Below are 22,318 nucleotides of genomic sequence, written 5' to 3'. Positions count from 1 at the left end.
TGGGAGACAAGTTAAATGAAGTATGGCCTATCCAAACAGTGTATGTTTATTTTGAATAGACAGCTCTAACATGTGCTGATACTTGTAAAAAGAGCAGTGATGTATAGATACACACAAGCTTGGTCATGCCTGGTCTATCTCTAAAAGAATGTATAAGAAACTGGTAACAGTGGTTGCCTCTGGGGATAATAATTAAAGACTGGGATAGGAGGAAGAGATATATTTTTCACTATATACTTTTATGCTGTTTACTTTTAAAAAACAACATGTACATGTATTGTTTCAGATCCATTTTTTAAACAGAAAAATAAAACAACTGTTCTTTATTTGACTTCTCTAATAGGAGTGATCGACACAGGAATTGCCCGATTTGCCGCCTACAGATGACTGGAGCAAATGAATCTTGGGTGGTGTCAGATGCACCCACTGAAGATGATATGGCTAACTATATTCTTAACATGGCTGATGAGGCAGGCCAGCCCCATAGGCCATGACCTTGGGGTGAAGTGTTCTGTTGCTAATGTGGGCTACAAACACTTTGGTCATGGCGGAAGAATGCAGGTATGTTGTAGGACAGACACAGAGAAGTCAATTTTCCCCACCCTCTTATTTTCGCTATTCTGACAATTTGTCCATTTCCTTTGATAAACTTTCCATGTCTTCCATTTATGGTAAACTAAAACTTGCTACTGTTTTAGACCATATTTTCCTATTGTTTATCTGTTCTAATATATATTAGGACTAATTGCTCTTGAATCCTTTGCTGAGGTAACAGCAACATTTCCAGGGGCTTCAGAAATACTATTATTTTTCAGGGCAAGAGTATTCTGGAATCTATTTAGTTAGGTTTAAAATAAACCTTGAATGTTAAAAAGCTGTAGCCATCTGAGAGAAAATCTTAAATGACTGAAAATGTAGAATACATCAAAGTGCATGTTACTACTTAAATTAGTCTTACTGCTGGAATCTAAGGAGTATGTATGCCCCCTTGTGGTTAGCTATTGCTCCTTTTATAGTTTTTACTTGAAATAAACCACAATTATTTCATAGCTTTAAGTGTTTTGGAACTACATGTTTTTCACTTAAAAGTCTTCTCCCCCCTCCCCCATGCTGTATAATTTGGATTAGGACTATAAACTTGGGCAGGACTTTGCCTTGTAAATGGATTTCTGCTGGAGAATCTTCTTGGCTATTCTGGAAATGCTTCCCACAGCTGGGAAACTGTTCTAAATAGCTTTTGATAATACGTATGCATCTTACCGTTTCAGATGGAAATTTTTCTTCATCACAAACCCTAAATTTTATGTCCAAATTATGATAAATCATTCAATATTGGTTTATGGTGCTTTTATTTTCTTAATTTGAAAGCACCTTTCTGAGGTCCCAAAGTCTTCAAATTTCTTAGATTAAGAGAGAAGAAAATGGGGTGTAGCCTTTTAACCATATGTACATAAAACACCTCTGAAAGTTAGGAGATTGACTTTCTTACTGTTTCACTGCATTTTATTTGAAATACCCTGAAAGAGTATAATTATGTTCAGTGGCATTTGAACAATTTTTTAAAAATTTTGCTTATAAAGTAAAATTTTTATTTTATGCAAACACTAACATTTCAGCATATAATAAACTAGGGCCTGATGTCTTTAAAAAGTATTTTAACATTCCACGTAACTTTTCTGATTTACTATTGGTAAATTGCAAATGTTACTATTTTCTAAAGTACCAAAGTATACAATTTAAGTTGCTGCTTATTGACAGAATTTTTGGATACTAGGGACTTTAATAGGCATGCAAACTAAGTAATTCATTTTTAGGAAAAATGTCTGGCAAAAGGTAGCTTGATTTTACCCCCAAAATACTGATAACTAATTGGTTGACATTCATGCTGGGGGCAGCTCACTACCAAATAGCTAAACACTTGCTATGGATGCTTATGCAAGTAGAGTACTGGGGACTGTAGCCTATCAACCTGGCAGTGCACTTGATGGCTGTGTGACCTAGAGAAAGCCCCTTCCTCTGGTTTGTAGGTTCTTACTTTAGAAACAGACTTTATCTGTGGTTTTCACACTTTATTTCAGCAATAGAACTTTTTTTTTCAAGTAAAAATCTTACTCAGAACCCTTACACACACGTGCTGCACATGCATGAACACACACACACCCTACCCCACTAAATGTCATTTTATCATTATAAATTTCCTTATATAAACTTTATATACCATAATAACTAAATATTTATGAAGTCAACCAATGAAAACATGTATTAATGCACTGGTGATTACCAGTATATTGGAATTTGATGAGTAATACAGTTGTATGATGGGACTTGTTTTTAAAATTTTTTTTCCAAAAGAAATAAGTCAAAATCCAGAACTCTGAATCTCCTCCATGGATTCTTAGCACTCCATGGGACCTATTTTGAAAACCTTGAGACAGAGAATCCTCTGAGGTGTTTTCCAGCTCTAAGATTTTAAATTGTCTTTATGGATTAGATTTTCTGAGTCTCATTCAGCTTGCCCAATTTAAGAATGTTTCTGAAAATGAACAAAGTGGCTTTACTGATTTTTGGATCTTTCCAGGTATAGCCAATGATTTTATCCCCCAGAATCCTTCACCTTTCAAGGAATTATTTAACAGTGAGCCCAGTGACTTGATATTGCCCAAACCTTTTATTTTCCAATATGAGCTCCAAGACACTAACTGATCTACTGTGAAATTAAATGTTTTTACTAGCCTTATCAAATAAAGGAGCACAGTTTTTTGCTCACTCCATTAAACTGGGTGATAATTCTTTAGATGTGAATGTTAGGTAGGTTCTACTGTAATAGCTAATCGTAGAAGTTATAAATTTGTTTAATGGATGAAATGTATACTTTTTGTATTCTGTACAGCTTGTCTTTTTTAAATATGAAGTACTTAAACGCACTTACTATGATAGGAAATATGTGTGCCTTCTAGGATTTATGAAGTGGTTTCATGAACTCTTAAGAAATTTGTTTTATAAGTTATAAAGTTTCCCTATCTTAACCCAATAACAAAGGGTTTACTCATAATACTGTAGAACTTTAGTTTGAGAAAGTGGATTTGACTATGTACTGAATTTAGAAGTTGAAAATAATAGTATCTGTTTTATTCTTAGGGCAAACTGACATATTGTGCAATAAATAATCTTTAGCAAGTAAATTTTAGCTAATTGAAGAGATTTTTTTTTTCTTATCATGTAGTTTCACATTCTTATATACTGTGTTTATATTCCTTAGAGGACTATTTTGTATTGTGCTCTAGGGGATTGTAATGTTTTTGTGCTGTGTTTTAAAACTCATTTCAAACTTCCCTCTTAGAACTGCTTTTGCTGCATCCCATAGGTTTTGGGTCATAGTGTTTTCATTGTCATCTGTTTCTATGTATTTTTTAATTTCTTCTTTGATTTCTTCAGTGATCTCTTGGTTATGTAGTAGTGCACTGTTTAGCATCCATATATTTGTGTTTTTTACAGTTTTTTTTTTCCTGTAATTGATTTCCTTCCAATCTCATCGCATTTTGGTCAGAAAAGATGCTGGATACGATTTCAATTTTCTTAAATTTTCCGAGGCTTGATTTGTGGCCCAAGGTGTGATCTACCCTGGAGAATGTTCCATGTGCACTTAAGAAAGTGTATTCTGCCACTTGCAGGTGGAATGTCCTATAAATATCAATTAAATCTATCTGGTCTATTGTGTCATTTAAAGCTTGTGTTTATTTGTTTGGATGATCTGTCCATTGGTGTAAGTGGGGTGTTAAAAGTCCCCTACTGTTATTGTGTTACTGTTGATTTCCCCTTTTATGGTTGTTTTAGCATTTGCCTTATGTATTGAGGTATTCCTGTGTTGGGTGCATAAATATTTATAATTGTTATATTTTTTTCTTGAATTGATCCCTTGATCATTATGTAGTGTCCTTATCTCTTGTAACAGTCTTTATTTTAAAGTCTATTTTATCTGATACGAGTATTACTACTCCAGCTTTGATTTCCATTTGCATGGAATATCTTTTTCCATCCCTTCACTTTCAGTCTGTATGTATCCCTAGGTCTGAAGGGGGTCACTTGTAGACAGCATATATATATGGGTCTTGTTTTTGTATCCATTCAGCCAGTCTGTGTCTTTTGGTTGGGGCATTTAATCCATTTGCATTCAAGGTTATTATTAAGATGTATATTCCTATTACCATTTTAATTGTTTTGGGTTTGTTTTTGTGGATCTTTTTCTTGTGTTTCCTGCCAGGAGAAGTTCCTTTAGCATTTGTTGTAAAGCTGGTTTGGTGGTGCTGAATTCTCTTAGCTTTTGCTTGTCTGAAAAAGCTTTTGATTTCTCCATCTAATCTGAATCAGATCCTTACTGGGTAGATTAGTCTTGGTTGTAGGTGTTTCTCTTTCATTACTTTAAGTATATCCTTCCACTCCCTTCTGGCCTGCAGAGCTTCTGCTGAAAAATCAGCTGATAACCTTATGGGGATTCCTTTGTATGTTATTTTTTGTTTTTCCCTTACTGCTCTTAATATTTTTTCATGAATTATATTTTGTTAGTTTGATTAATATGTGTCTTGGTGTGTTTCTCCTAGGGTTTATTCTGTATGAGACTCTCTGTGCTTCCTGGACTTGGGTACCCGACTATTTCCTTTCCCATGTTAGGGAAGTTTTCCACTATAATCTCTTCAGATATTTTCTGAGACCCTTTCTTTTTCTCTTCTTCTTCTGGGACCCCTATACTTCAAATGTTTGTGCATTTAGTGTTGTCCCAGAAGTCTCTGAGATTGTCTTCTTTTCATTTTTTCTTTGTTCTGCTCCTTGGCAGTTATTTCCACCATTCTGTCTTCCAGCTCACTTATTCATTCTTCTCCCTCAGTTATTCTGTTATTGATTCCTTCTAGTCTATTTTTCATTTCAGTTATTTTGTTGTTCATCTCCATTTGTTCTCTAGTTCTTCTAGATCTTTGTTAAACATTTCTTATATTTTCTCAATCCATGCCTCCATTCTGTTTCTGAGATTCTGGATCATCTTTATTATCATATCGCTGAATTCTTTTTCAGGTAGATTGCCTATTTCCTCTTAATTTATTTGGTCTTGTAGGTTTTTACCTTGCTCCTTCATCTGTAACATATTTTTTTGTCGTCTCATTTTCTTTTTTTTTTTGGATGGCTGGGATTGTGTTCCTGTTTTGCTGGTTGTTTCATCTGAGGCTTCCAGCACTGGAGTTTGTAGGCTGTTGGGTAGAGCTGGGTCTTGGTGCTGAAATGAGGACCTCACTCTGATGAATATTCCCTGGGGTCTGGGAATATTCTCTGTCAGTCCAGTGGTTTGGACTTGGAGCTCCCACCACAGGAGCTCTGGCCCAGCCCCTGGCTTGTGAACCAAGATCCCACAAGCTGCATGGGGCAGCAAAAAAAAAAAGGAGAACAATAATGAAGTGTAAAAAATAAAATTAGATTAGAAAACTGATAGACATGTTAGAAAGAATAAAAAAATTAAAATATAGATGAAACAACACCCGGATGGTAAAACAAAACCATGATAGTAAAAAAAAGAGGAGGAAAAAAAAAGCTTGAAAAGGCCTTGGTTATGGGGCGGCGGGGCTTAGGCAGGGATGGTGTTTAGGTGGTAGGCAGGGCCTATGCTTAGGACCCACAGGGCAGGAAAAGGCCCTGGGGGTGGGGGAATGGAGGGGGGCTTAGGCTCAATGCAACAGGAAGGGCCTCAGCCCTGGGGCGGAGGAACAGGTCCAGGACCCCAGCAGGCTCGCTGGGCCTGAGTGGGTGGGAGAAACACTAGGCACATCCCCCCAATCCTCTGATCCCACAGGGCCCCTCCCCATTGTCCTCTCTTCTTCTCCCCCCCTTCCCTCCTATGCCCCAGGGCCCACGAGGCTGGAGGGGGCCTTGGAGAATGGAGTACCAGGCCCAGGAGCCCAGCAGGCTTCTCAGGCCCCAAGTGGGTGAGGGAGAAACGCCTGCCACACCTCCCCTGATCCTCCCGTCCCAGAGGGCCCCTCCTGCCCACCTCTCCTCATGTCCCCGCCTCCCTCCTATGCCCCTAGGACCCATGCAGCCCGGAGGGGGCCTTGGAGGGCGGGGGACCTGGCCTGGGAGTCCAGCAGGCTTCCTGGGTCCCAGTTGGTCAGGGGAGACACTAGGCGTGCTCCCCCTTGATCCTCCAAGCCCAGAGTGTCCCTCCAGGAGTGGAAACCCCTCCCCTCTCCCAACTACCCCTCAGGTGCATTGGTCCTGTCCAGCCTCCACTTCTCCTCCCCCGTCACTGCCCCCTTATCCTACCTGGTTGCTCGGGGGTTCTTCCCGTCTCCTTAGGCATCGAGGTCCCCCACCAGTGTCTGGCAGGCACCCTAGTTGTGGGGAGACGTGAACTCTGTGTCCTCCCCTGCCACCATCTTGACTCTGCCCCCTCTATACTTGTTCTTTATAACAGTCGTAGTTCAGGTAGAGAATACCTAGGTATATTACCAACATACCACCTTCAGTTGTATCTGCAAACCCAGAGAAAGGTCAATATTGTTTCACCAACACAGCACTCAAACAAGTAAAGAGAAAACCATAGGGATGTGCTTTCAACTCAGCTTTATCCAAGGTAAGAGAAAGTAAAGGCCCAGGACAGGCCTTAGTAAATACCAACCCAGGAGCTTGATTGGCTTTTATGAGGCAAAGAACAATGATATTGATCATTTCAACAATGCAGTTTGAAGTAACATATAATGTGAACTTGAGCCTTTTAGAGTAAGCAAGGGATAACATGCCTCAAAAACCATTCTTTTAGAAATGTGGGCTAGTATACAATTGGTTTTGAGTCCAACTGGGATCACAAAAGAAAGTAGAGATCCACCCAAAAAGGCCAATTAGGTACAATGATGTAATAACAGTGCACAATGCTATAGAAAAAGGTATCTGAAAAGCTTGCAGGACAGGTAAAATCCAACAGGCGTTGGCTGAACAGACTGAAGTTATATCCAAGGAAAAGGAAATGACCATGTGAGGCTTTGGTCATGAACTGTTACAGCAAACGTTAGAGAAAAAAAGCAAAGTTTTACCTTCTGGGTTTTGCTTTGTAAAGCTTACTTTGCAAACTTCAGTTCAAAATTTCTGAGTTTTCCTAGTGAATGTCATCCATATCTGAACCTTAGTAAAAAGATAAATTAGTAGTTATTATTGATAGCTTTTCATGATGCCCATCTTTCTTAAAAACTTAAAGATATGCCTTAAATAGTTTAAAACTACTAGTCTGTTAGCCACAGTCCTAACAGACTTTAATAATAAAAACAAAGACTTGATACAGATAAAATGACAATGAAAAACTGTACAATACTTGCTATGTTAGGGCAAAAGTATACAAATGGCTTTTCAAAAAATAGTGAATGCCTAACACAAATACTTGGTTTTCATTCAATTTCATGATTAGCTGTAAGATAGCACGTCTGCCTAGTAAAAAGACTACATTTATTGTTCCGTACTAAGTTGACCAGTAGAGGTGATAAGCATTATAAAGTAACAGGACAAGACAATCTAAAGTCAGATAAGCATTTTCACAGGCAAAAATAGGGTTCTTCTAACTCTGTAATAATTCAGAAGGGCCTCCTGTAGTCTGCATTTGCCCACAGAGATAGACAGGAAGGTCCTTGAGCAGCTTGGTGAGTACCAGAAGCACACATCCTTAAAAAGTTGCCAAAAGAGGAAATTCATTCATTTATTTAATATACATTTATTGAGCACCTACTATGTACCAGGCACTAGTAACACAGATGAAGAATACATTGGTAAAGCTTAAGTTCAGACTAGTCTTTAAAAATGCTTTCTACCTGGCCCCAGGGACCACTTATATCTTCTGAAGAAGTCTGCATATTAGGTAAAGGTGAGATTTCACCTTGGGGGAAAAAAAATGCACCAGGTTACAGTGACAAAAAAAATCTAAATTTGTGAGGTCTGATGGAAAAAGAACTGGATTAGGATTAGAGAAACCTAGTTCTAGTCCTATTACTTATTAGACCTATGTGACCTTAAGCAAACTTTACTTCTGTAGCCCTAACTCTTCATAAGTAAAATGATAATTGGGCTACAATCATAGAATATTAAAGCCAAAAGGAATAGAGGTCATCTAGTCCTGTGCTTTTCAAAGTCCTTAGTTCAAATGTAAATACACAGAAGCCCCAACGTAAAACTGATGAAAGCAGAGTCACCTTGAAGAAGTAAAAGCAGCACCCCAGAACCTCACTGCCCCCTGCCCACCCCTGCCTTGAAGTGGTCCAGGAGGGGAACTCACAGAACACCACCTGAAAACCACTCATCTAGTGCAAACTCTCACCTTTCAGATGAGGAAACCAAGACCCAAAATAGGAGTGATGGTTGTGATGTGAATATTTGGTTTCCTAAATAGAAAGGGAGGAAGGCTAAAGAAAAGTTTTAAAAACTCATTAAAAAAAAAAACGCAACAAAGGAAGTTTTCTAATTCTTTCGAAGTAGCTCCTTTATGAAAGGGAGCTTTGAAACAGATTTTAAGGCAGCCAGCCCATCAGAGGCTGAAATGAACAAATACCAACTAGTCTGCAGGGCCTATAAAGAGGACCGTGGCAGAAAACCACACAGCCCTCATATGTCAGTGGGCACTGGACCACGTAAGATCCTGGCCCCAACAATGCAAGCATTAGCACTTTCAAGAGAAACATTTGGAAAATTAGGAATGAGTACAGACAAGTGTCCAGCTCCCAGATCCCCAAGGAGGATTCACCATCTATTACTCAAAATATTAACAGAAGTGGGCATGTTAGACCTTAAAGTGAACAGTGCAACCAAAAATCACTAGTTTGAAAGTTCTTCACAGGCATCCTCTCTGTGGAGGATAGTTTGGTATCTTGAACACTGTTAATCACAGCAGATTTGAAATTAAACCAGAATGTTAAAATGCATGTCCAGTACTCGACTACTTGGTCAGGGCTGTGATCTCTTCTGATTTCATGGCGTCAGACAGGAAGCTGAGCTCATTGCATAAGGTCTCATATCGGAACGCCATCCGGATCTGAGCAACATTTGTCTTTCGAATATCATTTCCTTCAGGTCCCTCTTTATAATAATTTTGTCCCAGAAATTTTTGCTTTTCCTGTGGACCAAGAGATATACGAATGAAACAATATACCTTAGAATCACTTTCTGTATCCACATGGAAGCTCTGACATTAACCACACCAAATCAGGCTAGTCCTCCAAAGCAGGTCCTCTGTCAAGACATCTTTCCCCACAGAGCTCTTACAAAATTCCTCCTGGCCTCCCTCTCCTCGAGGTTGTCACCCTAACAACCACATTCATTCCCTTCATTTCTAACTGTGCTTTCCTTGATCAGAAAGGCAAGAACTACAAGAGCTGCTGGCAATGAAGAAGGCAAGGTGAAGGCGTGAAGACTCTAGCAAGGCTCTCCCGGGAGCTGACAAGAGCACACAGGTGTGTCTGGGGACAGCCAGTCCAAGGAATCAAGTCCCCACAAAATGAATCTTGAGCCTTAACTCTTGTCTGCATCAGCATCCAACAAGAGCAGCAAGATGCAGCCCTCTCCCTGTACCAGTGACACCACCCAGTGGAGGTACCCAGGGACCTAAGACACCATCTGGAGCAATGGTTCTCAACCCTGGCTCCATGTCAGAATCACCTAGGGAGCTATAAAAAAATTTTTTTAATTACTGATGTCTGGGTCCCATCCCTAGAGTTTTCTATTCAATCTAGGTACTATTCATCTATTCAAGAAGTATTGAGTGCCCACTATGTGCCAGGGTCTATTCTAGGCCCCAGGGATATAATGCTGAACTTACATTCTAGAAGGCAAGACAGAAAAACACATGACTACATATGGCAATGTCATATAATAATAAATGTTATGATGGAGAATGAGGGCAAGTGTGTGGCTATTGTAGAATGGGTGATCAGGGAAGGCCTCTCTGAGGAGGTGACATTTGAGCAGAGGTCTGAAAAAGGTGACAGAGCATCCATGAAAATTCAGGAGTCTCCACAGCGTTCTCCCCTAGAATATGAATTTTCAGTATGACAGAGACCCTGCTTGTTCTGTTCATCCCCAGTCCCAGGGCCAAGAAAGTGCCTGGCACACAGTAGGCATTCGATGTACACGTGTGTTGAAAGGACAGGAGGGACGGGGTGGTGCCATCACATGGCGTACCTGATGCGAGAGGCCGCTCTGCAGCACGCTGTTCCTGGCGATCTCACACAGGTCACACGTGCTCAGCTTCCACACTTGAGCCGCAATTGCATATTCTTCCATAAGTGCTTCCTAGATTCCCCCAAAGTAAATGTGTTAGATGGGAGACTATCCATTTCAATGCTTCATATATTTCCCAAGCTAGAAACATCAGACTGACATTGCAGATTTCATTTTTCTTTAAGGACTGGCACCTGAATAATCAAACAACATCCCCCGCCCTTAAATTACAAATTCCAGAGATCTTTTTTGTGTGAAAGCTCAGGTTGCCAAAGACAGATATATCAAAGAACACCTACAGATTTATCTGTTGACCAACACATGTTCCAAGCCCTGCGCCCATGACTGGGGATGCCAGCCTTCTCTCCTGTGCCTGTCTCCCTGTCGTGCACACTTTTAGTACCCACTCTATAGTCTTGCTTTGTATTTAACACATTTTCTTAAGATCATCCAAAATAAAAGTTAATCTGGGTAAAGAACAGAGATGGAACGTTAAATAGGAACGAGAAGTGATCAAGGATCAGTAGTGAGATAGTGTTAGCCCAGAAGCATTTGGGTTTGAGCTGTGCTTACGCTTTGTCCTCTGGGATGTGAAATGTCTGACATTTATCACAAGCCCTTCCATCACCTCTTTGCCACACCATTGCCTCTGTATTGTAGAGCAGTGGTTCTGAAAACATGGTCCCAGCATTCATGAGAGTCCCCAGGGCCTCTGGAAGGTCCTCCCTTTTCCAACTATGCATTTTGTGAGGCAAGATTTTCTTCATACACTTTGATAAAAGTAATTTATCACAGCAGATTGACTGCAGAGCAGAGATGAGAATCCAGCTGTCCTCTATTAAACTAGACATTAAAGAGATTTTCAAAATGCCATTCTCAGTATTTTGTTATTGTAGTTTGCAGAAATATGGTTATTCTCATAAAAATTGCTAAGTTTGTTAACATTTAATGATTTATTAGCGTTATTTTACATGAGTTAACATTTTTCAATTTCACACGGTTAAGTATCACTAGATACAAGGCATGTCAACCACAGCTCTCTGAGGGCCTCAGTTCTTCAGAATATAAAGGGGTCCTGAGACCAGAAGCTTGGAGCTTGGAGCCTGTCCTAGAAGACCCAGGCACCTCTATTTTTACTAATCCATGGCTGGTCTTATCAGTACCACCCAAACGTGCTCGTACACTAAGTGACTGGTCCCTATGCATGGCATCGCCTTTCCCTTCCTCTTCAGTTTCCCAGAGATCCACAGTGTGCTAGTAATAATAGTGGTAATAAAAATGGTACCTAAACATCTTTAATACATGCTGTACGCAGACACTACATTAGACACTGATTCACTATCTTAATGAATCCTTACAATAAGGTAGAGGTGGACATAGGGACAATTTTATCCCTATTTTACACATGAAGAAGGATAAAATACAGAGAGGTCAAGTAAGTAGCTCTACCAACATCACAGAGCTAGTGAATATCAAAGACGGAAAATGAAAGGCAAAGAAAAATCCTCAAAGATTCAAGAACCCCGAGGGCTCCTGGAAGGAGCGCTTCCCTCACCAGAAAGTAACCTCTTGTCTTCAGTGGGCCACCAGTGCCACCCCGAAGGCAGAGCTGAGCCGTGTGCTCAGGTGCTGGCAGTGGGAGGACCTACAGTCCTTGTCTTCCCCCTAAAGTCCTCACCTTCGTGTAGTGGAACTGCATGGGGTCATCGGTGGAGAGAGAAACATGCAGTCCCTTATGCAGGAATTCCCTCAGAGGGTTTTTGGAATATTCGAGGAACAGACTGTTGTTGCTAAGAGGAGACATGGCAATGGGGATCTGAGCAAGGTAGTAGAGATACTGCAACACCGGACTCTGCAAAAGAACCACCAAACTCAGGAAACAAGAGCCAGCGAGGGGAGGGAGGGATGGGGGAAGCATTCACCAGGGGAAACCAGGGGTCCGGGCAGTGTCTGCAGGAGCCCCCAGTCACCCCGAGCTCCAAAACGCCAGGACCCCCAGGCCCACCCTCCACATTTACCTCACTGCTGCATCAGGGCCCATCCCTCCCTGGGACTGCTCTCCTGCCCACTAAGCGCTCCCTCCTGGCTCCAGACTAGAGGCACAGCTCAGGGCAGGAAGGGAAGGGCACCTGCAAGGCCCCGGGCTGACCCCAGCCTACGTCCTCAGCTGCCCTTCCCCAGGAGCTGACCACAATAGGTCAGTCCTGGAGATGCCCCACTTTTGTTGCTTTGCGCTCTGACCACAAACATTCAGGTTGAGACTGTAAACACTGCAGCTCCTCGGAGGTGGGAAGGGGCAGACCTGACCGGGCTAGAGTGGTTCTCTGACGTAGCACCCACCCCACACAGAAACGTGAAACACGGTTCGCCCTCCCCAGGACCAGGGAAGGAGAGGAGTTTGAACAAATATCCTTCCTATGGAAGTGAGTCAAAATACGGAGAAGACAATGCATAGAGTTCATGGTAGCATGATTTACATGAGCAAAAAGTTGGGTGGATTCTGTGCAACAGCTGGAGCCTGGCTAAATCAGTCACAGCCCAACCCAGTGGCGGCCGTCCTTTCAGCAGCCTTTAGAATGAGCAGCGCAGAAAAACGCTTGTGATGATAAGTTAAGGGACGAAGAAGGAACCAAAAATCTGTGTTCTTTATGATAATAAGCATATTAGAAATATGTTCTGGAAAAAGATGGGAATTGGAAATACTAAAAAGCTAATAGTGCTGTTTCTATTAAAGTAATAACAATAAGGACTTTTTTCCATTTCTCCATTTTTTTGGAAAATCTAAATTGTGATGTATTTGGCTATATTTTTTCATAATTAAATATGAAGCCAAGAGACTACAGACGGCACAGCCCAGAAAAAGGCCTGGCCTTCCTGCCTCACTGGCCAGAGCCTCCCAGGGCGCAGGCAGGAGCCCAGGTGGTCCCACTCCTCCCCAGGGCAGCCCCGGGCAGGACTGTCACTGCAGGGCAGCCATCTGTCAGGGGCCCGGTTACCTTCTTGAGGAGCAGCCCGTGGGAAATGTTGTCGGCAGTCAGGAAAGCAGATACCAAGTGAGTGATGGAGCCAGACTCCCCGCAGTGAGGCCGGAACAGGAACGTGCTCAGGCCCCGTTCCCTGCAGACATGAGGCTTGTGGTGAGAAAGAACCCCTGGTCCACCTGCCCCGGGGCCCATGGGCCTGCACTGCTAGCTCAGGGCCCACTCCAGGGGAGACAGTCCCCCATGGCAGGGTCCGCACAGCTGAGGCAGGGCACCCTGGAAACCACCTCTCCCCAGGTGCTGAGGCCCAGGCCCAGAGCTCCTCAGAACCAAGAGACGTCATCTCTGGGAACAGAGAGGGCCTCGTCCTCCATCCTCTCCTCCCCTTCCCCAGGGCCTGGTAGCCCAGATTCATAGACCTTCAGAGCAGGAAAGCCCACAAGAAACTGTGGAGTCCAGCCTCTTTGTTATAAAAAGGGGGTAAACCCAGATGTCAGAAGCCACTGAGCAGGGCAACAGCAGAGCTAGAACTAGAGCCCCTGCCTCAGAGAGCTCAGCCCAGGACTCCAACCCTGGCCGTCTCCTTTCAATCATGGTCCCACTCAAAACTTCCACACCCACAAACTAGCGCTGGCTGAGGCTGAGCTCTGAGGCCCCATGGCCCAGCAGGGGTGGGAGGATGCTAGACGTGTAGGGAGGGACTGGCTCAGCATCCTGCCTCGTGGGCCTCGCCTCCGTGTGTGTGCTGGGGGGAGCCTGGGCGTGAGACCACTGGATGGAAGCTCTGTGAGCGTGTGGATGCAATCTGTTCTGTTCCCTATTATGTGTCCCGTGCCCAGGACGGTGCCTTCACATGGCAGGTGCTGTGATTCGCTGAATGGATAGACGCACGTGTGAACACCATTGGTGTGGAGGTTAGTGAACGTGTGTCAACAGGTCCTGTGTCTCTATCATATCAGGGACAGATGTGCACACGTGTAGGTGTTGGTGAGTGTGTGTATGGACGTGTGTCCAGGCATGGGGTCTGGCTGCCTTGTATGTGTGATCGTATCTGTTGCAGCAGGCACGCCTGCATGTGTGTGTCGCCCTGTGGGTACGTGCCCTGTGGGGTGGGCTCAGGAGCACCCCCTGGTTTGAGGTGTGCACAGGGGCCAGCTCACCCACCTGCGGAGGTTGTTGAGCACCATGATGTTGGCATACATGTAGTACAGGTAGTAGCTGTAGGGCGGGTTCTGCTCGCTGGTCCAGACGTCTGGGCTGGGGCTCTTGTCTGAGAACATGTGATCGCTGTGCTTGGACTCATCATCCACGCTGTCAAACCCCGTCACCTGGACAGGAGGAGGGGTCCTGCGTCAAGCCAGGGCAGACGAGCTGCCAAAGGCCTTAGTATATGTGCAGCTGAAGTGAGCCTGCTAAAGGCGTTGGAGCCCAGGCCTCTCAGGTGTGAAACCTCAGCTGGGGACCCCATGGCCTGCCTAAGCCACATTCTTCCCAGGGATAGGGAGTGGGCACAGCGCCTCAGTCTGTCCCTCCGGGGCTTCCAGAGGTACCCCGGAAGTCAGTCTGGAGAGCGCCAAGCCCCTGTGTGGTGGCAACAGTGAAGGGAAACTCAGGCCAGGCCAGGTGAATGGTGAGGCAGCTACACTCACCTCCCATCCTTCGGCTGTGCCATCAGCAGCGGTGACAACAGCTGTGAGGGGGAAGGGGACAGGCATTTCCCCTGCACCTACTGTATGTCAGGCCCTGCTTGAAGCACCTACCACACATCAGCTAACTTAATACTCAAGTGACCCTGTGAGGGAGGGCTTGGCTGACAGCAAAGCAGGGCCAGTTAAGGAGCTTCCCCATGTGAGACAACCAGCTCTGAGCCTAAATGGGCTCAGGGTCTGCACTGTTTGGGGCTGTAGGTGGAGGATGCCCTAGAGTGGCCATGATGTCCCAGGTGTGGCCAGCTGGGATGCCTCTCAAAACAGGCCAAGGTGTGCGCCATCCAAGAGGGCCCCTTGGCAGGCTGAGCCATGGCTCTTGGGGACGGCCCCCCAGGCAGGGTCAGAGCAGCTCAGGAGATGCCCATCCTCCCACTGCACTTACACCTCAGCTGGGGCCCACACTACGCCTCCAGGGCCCCACCCAAGTCACAGGCTTCCCGTCACCTGCTCCCAGAGGTCTGGCCCTGACGGAGGATGTACCTGCGAAGACCCAGCTCTCAGCCTGCATGCAGGGCAGTTTTGCTCCTGTCACTCAGCCACAGCTCTGCTTTGGGAAGGGGCCCCTGAAGGACCGGCTGAGTCGCCTGTTCCGAAATGGCAGTAGGGGCCCAGAGGAGCAAGCGACCACCAGGGTCTTGGCAGAATCTTCCCTGTCACGGTCATTATGTGTCAAAGGAAATGACAGGGTCCCACTGCAGCTCTCAGCACAGCCTGGACAGGTCTGGGTGCCGGGGCGGACCTTGAGTTCCGCTCTCCTCTGCGCTCACTAGCTCCATGCTGCACCTGAACTCTGGGGGCCCAGCACGGGGGCAATGTCAGCCCCTCTCCTGGGCTCTGCTAATGCAGGGCCCCAAACTGGGCCTCCCATAGCCTCAAGCACAAAACATGTCCAAACCCCAACTCCTCCTCCCCAAGCCTGCTGTCCCCCCATAGTTGGCAGTGTACCCTGAAAGGCACACCATCTGCTCCCCAACAAAGCCAGGCGCCGGGAGGCTCCCCGTGACTCTTTCCCCTTGCTCACCTTCAGGGTGTGCCCAGGCCCCATCCATTCTCCACCCGTGCCCACCGCGCCGCCCAGGGGCCCTGCCCACCGTCTGTATACGCCTCACTTTCTTTAATGTGGGGATGACAACACCTGGGCCAGGGCCCTGGGTACGAATTCCACTTCTGCCCCTTTTTAGCTCTGTGATCTCTCAGTTTTCATTTCCTCACGTGTAAATCAGAGCTAGTAGCTTCACAGGACGGTTGTAAGGATAAAGTGAGATAATCCACAGTGTCTAACACACAGCAACACATAATCATGCTGCTTACTATTAACACCTACAAAATGATGTCAAGGGGGGCAGTCGTGAGGCTGAAGCAAGATCACGTCATGGCGTGCATCACCGGAGCAGGGAGCGAATAATCAGTGTGAGCTGCGACTGCTGGTTCAAGCCCCCCGCAGTCTCCATTGCTGGAGCAGGCCCCTGACTCTCACCTTGCCCCCTACCCCCAGCTCCTTCTGTTCCAGACCTTTTTTCACACAACAGCCTGCAGGGTGTTTGTCTAAGACATAAATTCAGTGCCGTCCCTCAGCCCCTTCACTCCTCCCTGGCAACCCCCCAACTCCCCCAACCCCTACTACACACACACTCACACACACACACACTCACTCAGTCACCCCTCCCTCCCCCACCCCCAGCCCTCTGGTATCTTCCCCACCTCCCTCACTGTCGGAAACCATCCCCATAAACTCTACCAGGCACTGAACTTGCTTCTCACCACCTGCAGCCAACTCTATTCTGGGCACCCAGGGGGCGGGACCAGCTCCTGTCCCCCTGATGCCCTTTCTGGTTAAGTCTCTCTTCCACCCTTCTCACCCTCTCCCACAACTAACCAGATAAATATATTTTGTGGGGCTTGTGTACTTAACCAAACAAGGTGGGAGGACCATTGGTTTCTAAGCAAAAGCAGGAGCCTGAAATGTCTGCATTTGTAACAACCTGAGGCTACAGCTGGGACAGAGGCCAGTCCTTCCAGCCCCACCTGGTCAGGAACTAACTCCTCAGTCTTTCTGCCTCATGGCTGCCTTCCCAGCACCCCACCCATGCCCGCAGGGCTGCCCCAGAGGAGCAAGCTCATTATTCTAGAAATTCAGCTTCTTGGGCTGGCCACCTCATGCCTGGGGCACACCAGTGACAGGATCTTAGAAGGGAAGGCTGACCCAACTCCCCCAGAATCCTCTTGTCCCTCCCTCACTGGGCACATTGCCTGGGTGCCACCCACACTTACATATCTGAGGAAGAGGTGAAGCTCTCGGTGATCTTGAGGATTAATGGTGGCTTCAAAAAGGGGCAGGAAGATGTTCTCCAGCATCTTCCCAAAGCTTGGCAGCAGCTTCTTTGACCTAAATATGTCACTGGGGGAAAGCGGAGACTTGCTGATTAAGGTGGACCCAACAGCCCCCTTGGCCCATCAGAGACAAGCCCCCCCGGTCCCTTCCCTCAGGCAGCACAGATCCCCATTTAAACACCCAGGGTAGAGTCAGAGGTAGGGCTCCAATACAGATCCTCCCCTCCTCGCCAAGTTCTGCAACACTAGGCATTGGTGGCACACTCAACACCTACCCATACCCATCAGAGAGCTTTCTCCAGCTAGAGGCCAAGCTGGGAGCGGGGCGCTGGGATTCAGGCTGATCCAACTCACTCCCCTCAGCTCAGTTCCCCTAAACTACGTGTCCCAGGCCCATTAAGGGGCCACATTGGCCAGATTGGAGAGGACAGTGGTGGTCTGAGTCATATCCAGGGAGAGGGCCAGCAGTGTAGGCCCCCATCAGGTCATTCAGACCCTGGGCCTCACCCAAAAGGATAGCCCATCCTCAAACCGCAGTGACAAGAAGATGGGCAGTAGCTAGTTCCCACCAGGCCTCTGCACATGTATGTTCTTCAAAGAACAGAGTTGAAGTGTCACAAGGAGGTCTTTGCCAACCACCCCGCCCTGTAGGAAAATCCCTGGGGCAGAGAGGCCTAGGCTGGCACTGGAACAGCCCCTATCCCTCAGTAACACAGACTCAGCAGCTCCTGTGGGACAGGTTGGTGACCCCAGAGGACACAGGTAGACAGCAGCTGCCTCACTTACTAGATCCGGGGCACCTGGATGATCCAGCGCATGTTGGGTGAGTAGACCTTGTGCTGGATGAACCAGCGGGCCAGGTTGTGCCACTCCTCAGGACTGCAGCCGTAGATGGAGAGCCGTGGCTCTGAGTACTGGTACTTGCTCTCCTCCAACTCCTGGGCCACCTCCTGGCACCAAGAAGAGCTCAGGTCAGCCCAGAGCACCCCAGCTGCTAGATCCTGCAGCTCCCTCAGCCACCTGCTCCTGGGCTCAGAAGGCCTGATGTAAATCCCCTTGCTGCCACGTCAGCACTAACTCCACCTTCCTAGGGAAGAAGGCCTTGGACAGCAGGCCTTGGACCTGCACAGTCACACACATGACCAGGCCAGACAGCAGAAGCATCTCCAAATGGGGCTAACCTATACCCAGTGCAGGCTGCAAACACACAGAGCAGCACGCCTGGATGCTGAGAGTTGGGCCAGCGGTGGACACCCTCCCCCTCCTCTTGCCTGCAGTCAGCACAGTCCACACACAGCACAGCCTGCACACTCGGGAGTCAGTGGCCAGGGCCACAGCACTTGGCACCCAGGCACCTGCACCTCGCCTAAGCTGGATGGTGGATGGATGGGGATTCACGAAGGGGAAGAGGATAGGAGGCCCTGCGGGGCCCCCACCCCATGAAGGCAGATGCTGTCATGAATCCAAGGAGGGCTTGGAGAGGTCCAGGGCTCACCCACCTTGACCATCCGAGCAAAGTACTCTCCTCCCAGGTAGTTTTCAGTTTTCAAATACAGGTCTCGGAGCTCACTGGCCCCCACAGGGTTGTATTTGGAGTTGAACTTGTCAAAGCGGTGGAACGTCTGCCGGCCCTGGAGAGAAGAGACATCAGCCAGATCACCATGCTGTTCTGCAGCCACCACACACATAACCCCTCCAGGCCTTTACAAGGTGGCCTCTGTGAGCCACACTGAAAGATACCTTCTGTGTCAGTTCTTGAATGAAAACTTGCAAAGTCCCAGGGCCAGGATCATGCATCCTTACTCAGCCAGCACTGGAGTCCTTTTGTGAGGCCCTCTGTAAAGGAGGATCAAGGGCCTCATGCCTCCAGGAGCAGGACTGGCTGAGTGAGCCGAAAATACTGAACCATCAGTAATAACGTGTGTCCTATTACTGTTTAGGCTTCATAAGGCATTTTCTCCACATTGCCCCATTCAGTGTCTGGTTTAAGATTTTTTTATTGTGGTGAAATGTACATAACACAAAATTTACCTTCTTAACCATTTTTAAGTATACAGTTCAGTGGTATAAAATACATTCACGTTGCCATGCAACTATCACCACCATCCATCCCCATAACTCTTTTCATCTTGTAAAACTGAAACTCTGTACCCACTAAACAATAGCTCCCCCAGACCCTGGTAACCACCATTCTCCTTTCTGTCTCTATGCGTTTGCCTATTCTAGATGCCTCATACAAGTGGAATCATACAGTATTTGTCCTTTTGTGTCTGGCTTCTTTGACTTATCATAATGTTTTCAAGGTTCATCCATGGATGTAGCAGATATCAGTACTTTATTCCTTTTTAGGACTGAATAATATTCCAGTGTGTGTGTGCATTTTATTTATCCATTCATCTGTTGATGGACACTTGGTTTGCTTCCACTTTTTGGCCACTGTGAATAATGCTGCTATATAAGCATTAACATGCAAGTAACAGTTTTAGTCCCTGCTTTCAATTCTTTTGGGTACATACCTAGGAGTGGAATGGCTGGAATATATGGTAATTCTATATTTAACTTTCTGAGGAACTGCCATACTGTTTTCTATAGCAGCTGCAACATCAGTTAGTATTTTAATAACTTTGTAATGTCAGTAAGGCACGTGGCAGTCACCATTTTATAAGCAAGGAAATAAAAGCTTAAGTGAGTTGCTTAAGGGCACACAACTCCTAAGTGGAATTAGAACAGGGACCTATCTGACCAAGTCACACACTCTCTTCCCCTGTCCCAGGGCTGCTCCCAGCCCTGTTACTCTCTGAGGACAAACTACCTCTCACAGTCCCCATGAGACAGGCTGGGACCTGGGACTCCTTGCTGCAGTGCTTCAGTACTTGCACCTGGACAAACGTCTCCTCAAGCAGCAAAATGCAAAGAAACTATATGGGACTAAAAATAACCGTGTGCATGCACAGTTGGGGCAAATTATGGACAAAAGATACAAAGAGACCAAAAAACCCAACTGCCACTTCTGAAGAGCCTGGAGCAAAAACAGGGTGTTGGAAGCAAAAGCAAGGTACTGAGCATGCCCCCTGCACTCAACACCACCAGAGGGGTGGGCAAACCATCTAAGCCACCACTCCCGCCCGACCCCGGGACACATCCCTACCCTTAGCCCATATAAGGTACTAGCTCATCCCCCGCTCAGGGAGCGAGCACGCAACGGAACCTGTTTGTTCTCGCTCCCCCCTGCTGCAGCAGGGTCCCCAATAAAGCCTTGCCTAAATTTCTTGTCTAGCCTCCAGTCAATTTCTATTGATCGGAAAGGCCAAGAACCCTGTTCCGTATCACCCACAGCTAGAAGAGAAAGAGATGCCTACACGGCCAGCCTCTCTCCAAGCCCAATCCTGGCTCCTTTCCAGAGGGCTGAGCCCCCCGCCAGGACTGCACGAGGCCCTGCGGCCGAGCCCACTCACCGCATGGACATCCAGCGAGTCCACAGTGAGGTCGTACGCGTCCATGTGCAGGCTGTCAAACACCTGCCGCAGGGTGATCTTCCGGCCCCTCTTCTCGGCAACTGTCCTGTCGGGCTCTGTCTGGTACGTATGCTTGATGAAGCGCAGCAGGTGCTTCTGGTTCATGCAGGCAGCCGCGTGGATGTGCGTGTCCACCTGCAACACAGTGGCCCCCAGCACGTGAGCTGGGCCACCTCCCCCGGCAACAAGAGCCAGGACACCCAGGCTTCGGTGTGGAGCGCAGAGCCTCAGCACCTGCACTGACGCCAGATCCCCCGCCCCATTTCTTCTGTAGACTTTGGAACTGGTCTTCCTCTGTCTAGCCTTGCTACCCAATCCCCCTCCTTGCAGCATCAAGAGATCTTTTTTAAATGTAGGTCAGACCCAGCCACTATCCCTGTTAGCAAATCATCAGTGCCCCCCAAGTGTTCAAGATAAAGCCTAAGCTCCTTAGCCTGAGATTCAAGGCTTACTTCAAGCCTTAAGTCTCACCTTGCCACTGCCCTGCTCTCTGCTCCAGCCAGGACACCCCACTTACAGGTGCCCGAGGTGCCATGCTATTCCACACCGTGTGTCCTCAGCCTGGCATGCCTTCCCTCCTCCCCACCAATCCATCCACCAGGAAATTCCCCACGATTTCCTCCACGTGGCAGCCTGTCCTGATCCCCCAAGCACAACGGATAATTTTTTCCCTTGCCCAACCTGGGACTCTAGCACAGACATTCCTGTCACTGTTTATGTCCTCCAATCTGATCTAATAATTTTCTGTCTACTTCATCACTAGGCTGGGAGCTCAGTCCTCAAGGACAGGGACCATGTCTGATGCATCTAAGCCTCCAGCGCCTACCCCAGAGCCTGGTATGATGTTGAATGGATGGATGAATGGACCAATGAACAGGTGTGGGAGGTTCCAATAGTTTCGATGGTATCCGCAACCTCACAGAAACCTGAGGACCCACCTAATGCCCCACAAAATCCCACACTTGCCATTGACCTCTCTGGAACCCTCAGAGCATTCCCCTCAGCCACTAGCCCTAAAGCAACGGAGCCCTGGCTAAGCTGAGGGATGGCCTGAAGTCACAGTGAACATCCTGACCCCCTTCCATGAGCCCAAGGGGCCTGAGGGAGGTTCCCCCAGGAGGGTAGCAGCAGCCTCACTGACCAGCGTGCTGCCAGCTGCCAGCCCACACTCTGCAGTCCCTGCTGCAGCCGACTGGGCACTCTGCCAGGGCTGGGGTGAGGAGGCGGCTGACCTCAGGCCAAAGAATGCTGTCCACAGCTGGCCAGGCATCTCCAAGTCATGCCAAACCAGACATCTGATCCATTGAACCTCTGTGAGCTTTTTAATCAGCCAGCCCATATCACTGACCAACATCACTCACTCACCAGGGCCCCTCCTGCCCTTAATCCTGCCACTCCTACCAGAAAGACAGACCACTAGGCATCAGAGAAAGGAAGCACCAAAAGTGAAAATGTCATCCACAGCGCAGTACACGGGCTCAGGCACAACACGGGTGGGCTGGGCTCATATGGGACACACAAGCGGAGGTCAGCCGGAGTTATCTCA

The 22,318-nt window shown here is 47.0% G+C and overlaps 2 protein-coding genes across 6 annotated transcripts in view; one reads left to right on the top strand and one right to left on the bottom strand.

Annotated features, from left to right (window-relative positions):
* RNF141 (ring finger protein 141) overlaps positions 1-10,077 on the top strand; it is a 55,275-nt gene extending 45,198 nt beyond the window's left edge. For 2 of the 4 annotated variants that reach the window (XM_082626815.1, XM_082626816.1), the window contains exon 6: positions 344-3,726. In XM_082626815.1, coding sequence (XP_082482941.1) covers positions 344-494 — 151 coding nt within the window. In that variant the 3' untranslated portion in view covers positions 495-3,726. Of the gene's footprint in view, positions 1-343; positions 3,727-9,372 lie in introns of those variants that run through there. The other 2 variants (XR_014294557.1, XR_014294558.1) reach the window with 2 other exon arrangements.
* AMPD3 (adenosine monophosphate deaminase 3) overlaps positions 6,592-22,318 on the bottom strand; it is a 44,053-nt gene continuing 28,326 nt past the window's right edge. For both annotated transcript variants that reach the window (XM_082626813.1, XM_082626812.1), the window contains exons 7-15: positions 20,713-20,907; positions 18,757-18,888; positions 18,044-18,207; positions 17,198-17,324; positions 14,382-14,545; positions 13,233-13,353; positions 11,915-12,088; positions 10,198-10,308; positions 6,592-9,133 (exon numbers count right to left, since the gene is read on the bottom strand). In XM_082626813.1, the coding sequence (XP_082482939.1) occupies positions 8,957-9,133; positions 10,198-10,308; positions 11,915-12,088; positions 13,233-13,353; positions 14,382-14,545; positions 17,198-17,324; positions 18,044-18,207; positions 18,757-18,888; positions 20,713-20,907 (1,365 nt within the window). In that variant the 3' untranslated portion in view covers positions 6,592-8,956. The remainder of the gene's footprint in view (positions 9,134-10,197; positions 10,309-11,914; positions 12,089-13,232; positions 13,354-14,381; positions 14,546-17,197; positions 17,325-18,043; positions 18,208-18,756; positions 18,889-20,712; positions 20,908-22,318) is intronic.

Source organism: Mesoplodon mirus (genome assembly GCF_964341445.2).
Source record: "Mesoplodon mirus genome assembly, chromosome: 7".
Lineage (NCBI taxonomy): Eukaryota > Metazoa > Chordata > Mammalia > Artiodactyla > Ziphiidae > Mesoplodon > Mesoplodon mirus.
This window is presented reverse-complemented; position numbering and strand designations above follow the sequence as displayed.